This window comes from Pieris rapae, chromosome 19 (genome assembly GCF_905147795.1).
Source record: "Pieris rapae chromosome 19, ilPieRapa1.1, whole genome shotgun sequence".
Lineage (NCBI taxonomy): Eukaryota > Metazoa > Arthropoda > Insecta > Lepidoptera > Pieridae > Pieris > Pieris rapae.
Genome location: NC_059527.1, coordinates 1,707,914 through 1,720,422, shown reverse-complemented (window position 1 = coordinate 1,720,422; position 12,509 = coordinate 1,707,914). Strand labels below are relative to the sequence as shown.

Sequence of the window (12,509 nt, the reverse complement as noted above, 5' to 3'; positions counted from 1 at the left end):
TCTCGCAAAAGCTAAATACCATATAATTTGATGTTTTGTCCTTTTCACTCTTGTGTCACTTTGCATATACTAATAGGACTATATACAAGAGAGACAGTCAAATAACGAGATTTATTTTATGCTAAGCTCATGAACTTTCTACTTTAGACCTAGATGGATGTTCTTATTTTGCAGATAATTTAGCTTTTTGTGTCTTTTAATAGAACTTAATACTGCGTTAAGCCATTACACACATAGGCTCGTAGATTATAAAGTTGTCTTGCTAATAACATTTAATATTTAAATGAAATAGGTAGTTGTAAATTAATACGGACTTCATCTAATTATGAAAAACATCTGTTCTAATGCATAGAAACGCAGTATCGATTAATCGACAAACTAACAGAACATCTGCCGTTGCCATTAGAAACAAAAAATATAGCCTAACACAGCTTTTTAACTCGAAATCCGTGTTTAACGTGAATCATATGGATAAAGATAATAAACTACTGGAATGAAATTATTGAAATAGCGCTGTACAAATAACATGTGAAAACGGAGTACCATTTATATAGGTACTTCTATTCTAATCTAATCTATCTACTATAATGTAAAAAAATTTGTTCGAAAGCCTACAGTCTAAATCATTATAACTGAACCTATATGCAGGTTCTTCACTGCCAAAAACGTCAGCTGTTCGAACAATCGCTTGATCTTGATAAGGAACTGTGGCAGACATAAATTAATTTGCATTATTATGTCCGTATCGCATCCCAGCTGGCGTATATATGTTCGGGCTATGTTAAATTAGTTCAGTAGTTGTTGCGGAAATTACGTATTAAAAAAAAACAATTGATCGAGGATTTTGAATAATGGGGTAAGAGTAAACAATAAATGGATAGAAGTTATGAAATCTTAAGACGTTACGATGAGCTTTAAAAAGAAAATACTTTGAAGTTTCCAAACGTAAAACACTCGCAATATTATAATCATATATTTATAGAAACTAAATAAAAACATCCTTCAGTCAACCAGTGATGATACTATAAGAAGAAAACAAAACATATCATGTTTATAATTTAAAACAAACAAACAAAAGTTAACAAAAATGCGTATTAATTAATAAAATACATGTACTTTTATTTAGATCGGTTACCAAATAAAAATAATTTTGTTAAATTTTTAATAAAATTATTTATTTGGGAAATGAACTCACATAAACAATTATTCACATAACATTTCCCAATTTAAATTTAAGGTGACTAATTTCGACTTGTTGCGTAATATATTATATGTAGTATATATTAAATTAGTAAAACAATAATCGTTTATATAATTCAACGAAATGATTAGTTGTCGTTTTTGTTTGGAGAAAAATTCCATTAAATAATAATGTTTTAAGGAATTAAATACAAATTAACTCAATTTTAGTGCTTCCCGTCACAGACAAAGAAAAAGAGAAAACGATGCGGCGAATGCATAGGCTGCCAAAGAAAAGACAACTGTGGCGACTGCGCACCATGTCGAAATGACAAGTCTCATCAAATCTGCAAGCAGAGGAGATGCGAAAAGTTAACAGAGAAGAAGGTAAGTTATTTATTATGCTCTAAAAAGGCAGATTATTTAGTTCTTTTTATTGAATGTGCTGTTATATGTCTATCAAACATTATATGCTATATAGCAGGCATATGCTGGCAATAATAAAACCATTAAATGACGTTTAAAAATAAAGTTTTTGAAAACTTATAATCACAGTATTTGTCGTTTTTTTTTTTAATTTCGGATCAGTTATTATAATTTAAGTCCTTTCTTATGTATACTCAATGTGTGACAAACATTAATGAATGGCTACGCGACGTGTTTTCAGTATCGCGTGTTCGAACTTGATATTTAAATAAAATCCTTGAATCGTTGATTCATTGACTGAAATACATATCACGTTGAAAACATTTTACGTTCATATTGAAAAATAGCTTAAAACCTCTAAATCGATTTTTGAATGACGCAAACGTTGTATAACTTATTTACGACGCGCTATTTGCATTAATTTATTCGTCTGCATAGATTACCGCCATCTTGTCGTTAGCGGGCATTGTAAAATGGCCGCGGAAGTAATGTGTCACCGTCTAAATGAAAATAAAGAGAATCGTGTTCAAACTTCGCGTGAAAAGGAAAACTTGTATGACAGTACATCCTGATAAAGGGAACTTTTGAAATAATTCATGTCAATTTAAGTACCTACCGGACGAAAATAGTAAAGATTTTGATACTGACGAAACTGTCCAAGATATTTCAAGTTTGACATGAACTTAATAGTAATATTTGCTTTTCTGATATGACGATTATAATTTTGACAATAAACAATATTATACTTGTTTATATTGCAGTTGTAAAATTGTTACATAAAATGGTTTTTCGCCAAACGCTAAATCTAAGAGAAATAATAATTTGCCAATATTCGCATTCACAAAATCGTGAATTCAAAACAGAGACTCATTAACATGAAAATGCCATAAAATAATGTGAAGTAAATAGCCCGTAAAAATATAGGGGATTTTAAAATGTAAATATTTTCTTTGAAACTTATACAATTGGATATTTTAAATACACTTATAGTTGTATATAAAAATAATAAATATATATAAGAATATTAATATATATAATATAATAATAATCTTATAAATACACAGTGGTTCAGAAGATCTTTGCCTGTAAACTTAAAAATTTTCTTTTTACGTTATTACAAAGAAACAACAAACTGTAATTGATATTTTACTTGCATTATTTTTTTTTATATCTAGAGAATATAAGCCGGATTAAAGAAGTTTATTGTCATTATAAAACAAATAATTATTAAAATCATAACTTAAAATATATCATTCCATCATATCGTTAATTATTATAAATTTAATATTTATTTATTATTTAGCAGTTTTTATTTGATACTGATTCAATATGTGAATAATATACATACGGACAAACCATTTGATTTACATATATAAGTTAAATAAATTAGGCTATAACTTTTTACGAATTTCCAATTAAAATATTTATAAGCGAAATTGTAAGAAAGTTTGGAAGACGAAGTGTGAGGTCTACTTGACTTAATTTACGATTATAAGTTAAGGACTGGAAAGTAACTTAGCAAATTAGTTTTAAACAACCGCCGTTCAGTTATAAAGAACCTTAAAAACGAATAAAAAAGCGAGAATTAAGAAATAGAGAAGAAAAACGATTTCAAAAACTATTGGTTTTGAGATATTTATTTTTTAGTTTCGTTAATTTACTAGTAATTTATCAATAAATCACTCAAGTTTTGATATTTTCTGCTGTATAGGACATTTTTGATTAACTAAAAATGAGGAACTAAGATTGGCTCATATTACAATAGCTATTTTTTTAAATGCAAACAGCATTCTGAAGCAAACAGGACAACGTTTTTTTTTAACATTTTAACATTGCCAGAAGGCTCGCAAGTGCGTTGAGGCCTAAAAAGCCTTAATAATTTAATATTTATGTTACAATTTCTAGGAATATTAATTTTTGAATGACGATGGTTATTGTAGCTGCTACGAAACTGCTACGATATAAATTAACTAAAGCTGTAATTTTTCAATCAGTATTCGGGGTCGGAAGTAGATTTTTTACTCTCGTGCGCACGAGTCGACGCAATGTGCTTACCAGCTGCGCAACAAACACCTCTAGTGTATCTGATTGTGTTCATTGTCGGAAAGGTGTTTTTTTATCAGCAGATGTTTATATGTAGATGATTTTATATAGAAATTGATTTTAGGTTTTAAGACCTCTTTCCGAACGATTTTTAGTTTTAAACATGGTTTATATGTGGTGTAGGTAATCGGACAACATTTAGACGAACTTTTCAAATTAAGATATATTTTAATACATATATGCCGGCTAACTGTCAAAATTTTCATATAAAATACCTACTAAATATTTTTACAATATTTATTATAACAGAACGTTACGATGGCGCTGATACAAAGTTTTTACAGTAAATATTATATAATTTGATTTATTCTTCATTTATCTTTAATAGTCAAAAAAGGCACACATTGTCTATCGTAGGATGTTAACTACCCTGTTAACAAAGCTTAAATTAATTGTTAAATATATCTTTCCTTCCGTGAGTTTCAATACAAAAAGGCGTAATATTCATTTTAGATTTACTAATGGAGAAAATGAAAAAAATCTTTTATTGCTGATTTTAATCGCTTTTTACGAAGACACAAAATGGCGATTGTCGCGACGGTTTCAAATTAAATACGATTTATTCTATGTTGAATTGCTTATCCTATTAACTTTAGCATTTATGAAACATTAAGACAATAACACGATGATTTGTGTTCCTTATAAAAGCTAGATTAAGTAAGTTGATATATTAGTCTACTTCGTAACAGTAATGAACAGATATTGCCGTTTTTATCTTAATATTGTTTATCTTATTTAACCATAAATAATAGTGTTTGTTCATAACTATACTAGACTTTACTATGAGACTAAGATTTAGGGAGTGTTCAAGTCTTACGTCACGCAATTTTTTGAGATTCTTGACAACCCCCCCCCCCCCCCCATGTAACGCGCCGCCACGTCCTTCTGTACCCGATAGTAAAACGTTTACACCTTTAAGTTGCCATTTATGTGGTATAAAGTATCGGAAAGTCGAAAAGAATATTAACAATAACGCATCATTATATCCCCGCCTCGCATGGGTTTTATCCCAACCCAAAGTAATACTAGAACGCTCCCTATATTTATTGTTTTATTTATAATAAGACATTTAATATATAAAACTGTGTACTAAGAAACACAATAACATTTGGCCTAATGGGTTCAGCGTGCACCAATGGACTTTCCGTCTATGTGCGCATTGAACATTCTATCGAACGGCGAAGGAAAATATCGTGGAGTATCCTTAGACCCAAAAAGACGACGGCTAATGACATTGCTAACTACTTTGCCTAAGATTGTCAAATGATCACAAAAAGAAACAGAAAACTGAAGTCCAGAGCTAAAAATATTTCCGTCTCTTATATCAAAAAACGATAGCTTACATTGCCCACGCACTTCTACGGACCCATCATAAAGATCATGTTAGTCTTAGGGTGATATGGTTTTGCAAAAACTCGGCGAATTCTCGGGGGCGCCACGTGTCCACCCACCCACGTAAGGCTATTATAACGGGTTTTTTTTACGGCACGCGCCAAGCAAATGCAGATGTTGGGTGTATCAGCTGACGTAACGGATAATTGTTATTTACGGCCACTGATGACGTTTTTGCTTGCGAAACCCAAATGTCTGAAAGTTTATTGACCTTAGGCTTTGTTAGGACTGGAAGGAACTTTTATGGTTTCTGTTTTACTTTTTGTTATTCTTCTGTTTTGGCCTCAACTGAAACAACATTTACTGTTTAAACGTATTGTTTAGCTAGTACATCAAAAACGTTTACATAAATCAGTGGCGTGACTTTTTTTTAAATTTGAACAAGCAGGTGATTAGCCTTCTGTGTCGAGTCTAAGGCCGGTTTCCTCACGACGTTTTCTTCACCGTTCAAGCGACTGTTAAATGTGCACATAGACAGATAGTCTATTCGTGCACAGCCGGGGATCGAAATTACGACCTCAGGGATGAGAGCTACTATGCCAACACTGCTGCATCAAAAATGTTTAGAATATTAAATATAATTTCTAAATACCGTTGACATGTGAAAAGCACGTTGTTCAAGATGGCGGCTGTATAAACATATCGCATAAAGGCGCTTTTGTAGTGTGATAATAAAACTCATAGAAGAATTAAAGCAGCAAGGACAAAAAAAATCGTCAAGGCGGTTTCAACCGGTTTTCAACGGATCATAAACCCGCATTTTACCTTTTATTAAATTAAAAAACATTGCTTTATTCCATTTTTAAAATTCTTATCATCTTAACGACATATTCTATCAGCGATATAAAACTATATAATCCGTTTTAAAATATCAAGATTTGTAAACTGTTAACGACGATATTTTAAGATGCAACAAAGCCGACAAGGAAATCATTCCGCGAAAGCTCTACAACAAATCAATACTTTTTCCTAGCAAAGACCCCAGCAACTAATTCAACTGCCTAGAAATTGTACATACACGCATAAATATAGACCAATCGCGCTCTAGTTACGATGCATTTGTGTGCGTAATGCGTGAGGGGTGCGTTGATGCACCCTTACCATGCATCCAACAAAATATGCGTTTTTATTTATTACTGCACTATTTAATCTAGTTACTGTTCCCAATAAACTCCATAGGTTAAAACTGTCAAATTCCAAGTCTATGGTTCTAGACCTAGAGATTGATACTGGCTGTTTCTTTTCTTACGTCAATCGGTTTTCATCTGTCATCGAATGTAGAATTTACATTCTAAATTTAAATGAGTGTCAACGTTTGAAGTTGAATTTATATTAAATTTATATGTTCGGATAAACACAGTTCTCATTATGAGTGAGGGAAGTGGTGCGTTCAGGAGAAATGTGGTGAAAATCACACGTGCCCACGCATACGAACGCAGTAAACAGTGCACCCCGGGCGACTATTCTAATGCCTGCGTGAAGTGCTTTTAACACATATTTAAAATGTTTTTTCTTTAAAAGGGTAGGGTAAAAGCGTGTTTCTTGCAACCTTGTCTAAGTTGGAAATTTAATTGCTCAAAGTACTGTTTTCAAAGTTAACATAAACTTGAACATAGCTAAGGTAGAACGATATATATCAGGAGTAGATATACAATATATATCGGACTCTTGAATTTAACTGTTTGTTGAATTTAACAAAAATCACAGATTAATCGGTCAATACAGATAAAACAAAAAAGTATTTATAAAATATAAAATGACTAAATGGTCATTCTAATTTCAAAAATTTCTATAATACCATTTTGCGTATTTATTCCAAATAAATAGATTACCGCGTTTAAAAATCGAACATAAACCTGTCACAATTCTCCATTTTCCTTCGAACACTAAACCTTAACCTCATTCGACACGTGAGTAGCTGTGGTACAGTTTTAACTAGGCGTTCATACCTCATTAGAGACCGCCCTAGCACGCGTCCGAGGCATGCACTGTGAACCCCCTACGTCGCGATCTAATTCTATAGCATATAGATTATGTACTTTTTCTATTGTCTATGCATTGATTGTATTTTATTTTGTATAAGTTAAGATAAAATCTAAAAATTATTTATAATTTTATTATTAATTTCTAGTAATTAATTAAATGTTGTAGAATTGTAAAGAGTCATTAAAAAAAATGCATACATCATATTGTAATTAATGGGTCATGCTCCTTTAACCATAGACTAAATTTTATAACAAACAATCACTTGAGTTTAAAAATACTCTGTCCCTTGTATGTTTTATATACTCTGTGAGATTCTGTATAATCTGTTTTCATTTCCCACCAAGAAGCGCGGGTGATTCTCAAAGGCACATAGGCTACGCCCCGCCCCATGGGGCGTATGAACGGGTAACCTACAAATACGGTCTAGAATCTAGATGACCTGCAGCTGGAAATAACATGGACCTGCTTTTACTTTCGTTTGTTAACTTCAAGGAATAATAAATATATTCTTTACACTAAGTACTATTAAATCTTACACCTGTTACAATTAATACATTCGTATCTTTATTTTATTTATTACCTATTTGCTTACACTTACACATACTTACTTAATAACTTTCCAATTAATTAGTCCAACAAATGTTACGTCATATCCCACAATTTTTCTTCTATTTGCACCTAACATTTATCAATCAATAGTTTAAAAAGTCCGATAAAAGCAACGCCATAAAAAAGAACGAGCTTCGATGGTTAATTAAGCGTAATACATAGAGGAGAAATCTCTAAGAAACATAAAAAAGTAAACTCCCTTTGACGAGGGGAAACGCATAACCTACTGAACGCACTGCCTAGTTAACGAGAGTCTCGTATATAGTATATAGCCTTATTTACCTCCCAGTGCTTAGTAAGAACCCTGTAAAGAAATCAAGGGATCCCTGTCATGCCTTAGGGTTGTAACAATGGCAGATTCACCTATGTAAGATGAACGTGAGTTTGATGAAGATTCTGCATTGTTTACGTGCGTAATTCACAGGTTCATTCTCAATAAATAAATACCGGACCCGCCACTCTTGGCAACATACATTCTTTTATTTAACAAATGATTCAGAAGAAAAGTGGTCTTTATTAGAAAACTTATCAAATATAATGCAGTTCAAATGACACACGAAAAGTCGTTGATAAAAAATCTAATTTATTGCATTCCCATAATATGGAGAACACAGTCGTTATTGAATCGCGAAATTAACATCGTTCAAAGGAAGCGTCAGAACACTCGAAAAACACTTGAAATTGACTGTAATTTTCACTAACTTGCCGTTAACCATTCTCTTGTATCTTTACAATATTTTCCCGTTTATTTACGTTCACGAGTGACTCATTGGCACCACTCATCGAACAATCAAAGCAAGGCTGACGACCTCCCAGCTTCAAGCCTTACTACCCTTTCAGTGGTAGCCATCATGAGTTGACCCTTGCCTTACCCAGTATCATCAGATTAATCTCCGGACGCGGCAAACAGCGGCGGAGCGAGGGGGCTCTTCATAAACTGGAAAGGGTATATCAAGTTGGTTATTGTGTGACCCAACTGATAGGTAATTGCAGTTTTTATGCACCGATGTAGGGTAAGGGGGAAATGGGGGTGCAATTGAAGTAAATAAAATGCTTTAATGATGTATGATACAGTGCTAATTACTTAGTGAAAGCGCGATCAATCTTTGCGATATATACCTATTCCTTAAAAATAGAGGCACATTTTTCTATTTCGGCTTCTTGCTGAACGTTTATTATAACAAATATACATAAGTTAACATATTGTTTAGTTTAAAGAAAAACACGTTTTTAACGATTTGAAATTATGTATAAATTTACAATAATACATAACTTCAATCCATTAAAAAAGTGTTTTTCTTTAAATGTGTACAAGTTACATATTAATAAAAGACAATACTATATTGTTTAGATTTCAATCCGGTTTTAAATAAATTTACAAATTATAATAAATCTTTGTTCATCATTTTTATTGTTGCATGGCATGGGAGTAAATCAAATTTTTATAGCTCACTAATTATTGTTTTTTAATTGAACCAAGGTTATACTGTATGCCTGAATCACTAAGCAGGCAGCTGTAGGCGGTATCATAAGTAATATTTTAAAGATACTATTATGTCCATTTCAAGCCACGCCCATTTCATGACGCTTTTGAATTTTTGAATTTAGAACCCAGACGTTTCTATTATACGCAACATGATCTTGATACGTTCACAGATTGTCAATAGCAATAATTACGATAATGACATAACTACGTAATAGGAGACAGACGGGAACATTAAATTTATGATTTAGCTCCGGTACCTAACTTCCGTTCAAACAGTAACGCTATACGGGACACCTTTATTTGATTTATGCCACTTTTTACTTTAAACTCCATGAGAACTGGCGACATGTTTGAAATACGAGTTTAGGGATTTGGTGAATCGGTGTCCATGGTTTATTGAATAATGTTACAAACAGAAATGATTTCCGATCAATCGGAATTCCAATTTAAATCGAATACTAATTTTAATATAAAATTTAAAAAAAATGTTTTATCACCAAAAAAATTTTATATACTGAAACTAATTTATGAAGTTTATATTTAACTGATAGTAATTAAATTTAACATACAATAACCCCAAAAGACTCTTTCCCATTGCCTCGTTTTATTCCGATTAAATAATTACTGTCATTTGTTATTTTTCATAGTTATATTCTGCACAAAGCGAGCTTACCCAGAAGCCAGTCAACCGTCACCACAGGCTATAAATAACAATGATGTTAAAATGACAGATAATATTTAGCAGACTTTCACATCGGAATAAAAACAGATGCAATTAAAATTTATATAATGGGTTAATTTGACACGCATATGCCATCCGCACGTAGTTTTAAAATATTTTTAACAACTTTGATTCTAAAATTTTAGACATGAGTCAAGTAATTCGTTTAACTTGAATGTATCAATAAGTCTATTCGATTAATTTTGTAATTTTGAATCCTACTATATTGTACATAATAGTTATTATGCACAGAGAGTCAGTTAGTATATTATTTACTTATTTTTTTATTAATATCGAATATTCTTTAAAATATAAATGAAATATAGAAACGTTATTAAGTATGATACTTATTACACTTCTCGTTATTTCACAGAATATCAACGTTTATATACATACAATCAAACTTTAAATTATAAATTTATATTTTTTATGCAATTAATAAAAATCTATTTAAAATCTAAAACCTGTCGATAACAATACGTATTTTAATCCATCATTTGAACTGGCTTGCATTTATTAATTTTTTGACATAAAGTCGGCCATTTTGAATTCGAGCAGCTGTTGCATTGAGTTCAATGAACCGTTTTTTATGGTCTTTCCAGGTAGTTCTATGGGTCGATAGAAATTTGGAATAGAATTTTGCTTTTTAAACCACAAGATAATCCTATTGCGATAAATTCCCACATTAAAAATGTTCTATAGTTAAAAAATAATAGTTATACACTAAACTAAATAGTTATTCAAGATTAAAAAATACAATACAAAATAGAAGTAAATTAATCAATGTTTATAATAAAATATAATTTGTTATATCGTATAACACGTAAATAATTTATCACTGTGTTGGTATTAAAACATTGTAATGTCGATATGATATTTAAAGTTCACGTCTAACTGTGAACACTTTCAACTCTAGTCGCGCTGTTTCTAGTACGTTCTAGACACTTATACTATTATTTCACATTGACAGATTGATTGATTGAAAAAATAAATACACGAAATATTAGTGATTAATGTAAAATATAAACTGAAATATAAATATGGTTAGAGTAATGCGTAATTAAATTGTCAAAAGTCGTAACCTTTATGAAAAGTACGTAGCATTGGTAGCGTACTTGCCTATCATATACAAACTTTTTATTAAAGAATTCTACGGCTTCTTTAGAAAAAGAACGTCATTCCTTCGTTTCCTTTGAATTGTGTATTATGTAATCTAGCACCATTTACCTTTCATAGCAAGATTATTTCAATTCTAAAATAACCCATAATTAACATGAGTAACACACATATTAAAACTAAATCAGAATGCACTGATTATATAGAACATCAAATTGTACAATGAAACAAAACTTTTATCGGTTAGCCAATTATATGTATTAATAAAATGCATACTTTTTTTGTAACAAACAATAATCACACATCACACACAACCCAAACCTACACAATTTGTATTAAAAAAATATTTCTTTAACGATTTGACACTCTACCCATTTACTATCCTCTTAAACAACATCTTCTCACGTTATCTTATGCCGAAACAGAAAGTATTCTCGTCGAACATTAGCATAGTTAAAAATGTAAGAATGTCTTTTGTAGAAATTTTCTCAAATAACGTTAATATGTCAAAAGATGCACAAGGAAACCTAGTTATTTTCCATGGACCTAAATATTATTTTTATTGTATTTTCTTTTCTCTATTTAAAAAAATAACATTAAAAGATGCAGCTCTTACATTTCACTTATAGTAATCCAAAGTGACTACTGATATTAAAACCCGCGAAACAACTGCTACAAACGTCTCTATAGATGTTACAAGTTTATCAGTTGTAGAAAAAAATAGATAATAAAAACGTGCGCACGCGCCGCATCTGCCCCTGCATATGTCCGATCAGCTGCTAAGGATTCACTATTGTACTTATCGATAAATATTTCAACTTGATTTTTCAGTTGAACAAAATCTATTTTTTTTGTATTGATACCAATAATTTTAGATGTAAACTATTTAACAGTGATTTCCGAGTTTGATTATCAATTAAGATTTTAATTATCTGCACCCTTTTCTGCACGCTTTTTAAACGAAGGTTCTGCACCTATAGTAGTGGTGAATCTATATTACCAATTACAATTGTTTTATATATTTTAGTTATTTTCCGTGACACTTCATGTCTTTACAACACGTACTCCATAATGTTGCCAGACGCAAATTTTATTACGTGATATCTATTTTCTCACTTGCTTAATCTTACGATTCATTAAAAGGTGTAGTTTCTTGAAAATTCTTATTTTTGATTATAGAACTGGAATTATAATAAAAGGCCCTTTAATTTCCAATCATGATAAAAGAATTTATACAGCTTAGATTGGGTATGTAATTTTTTTTCTAGTTATCGTTATATCCTAGCTCCTCAGTAGGTACCGTTGGTCGTAACCCTATTTTTTTTAAATCTAAAGGCGCCCAGCTGGAATAGTTTTAGAAATGTAAAAAATTTTAAATTTAGAGTCAATTAATTGTTTCTACATTCATGAGTTATCCATATAACTTAGCCAATAAGATATATTGTCTCGTTTTTATTTAAACAAGGCAACAAAATTATAAAATGTTGCCAG

The 12,509-nt window shown here is 31.1% G+C and overlaps 1 protein-coding gene across 6 annotated transcripts in view; it reads left to right on the top strand.

The window, feature by feature from the left end:
* LOC110993496 (DNA N6-methyl adenine demethylase) overlaps positions 1-12,509 on the top strand; it is a 97,542-nt gene that overhangs the window by 11,104 nt on the left and 73,929 nt on the right. For 4 of the 6 annotated variants that reach the window (XM_022259784.2, XM_045632312.1, XM_045632309.1 and 1 more), the window contains exon 3: positions 1,411-1,566. In XM_022259784.2, the coding sequence (XP_022115476.2) occupies positions 1,411-1,566 (156 nt within the window). The remainder of the gene's footprint in view (positions 1-1,410; positions 1,567-12,509) is intronic. The other 2 variants (XM_045632311.1, XM_045632310.1) reach the window with 1 other exon arrangement.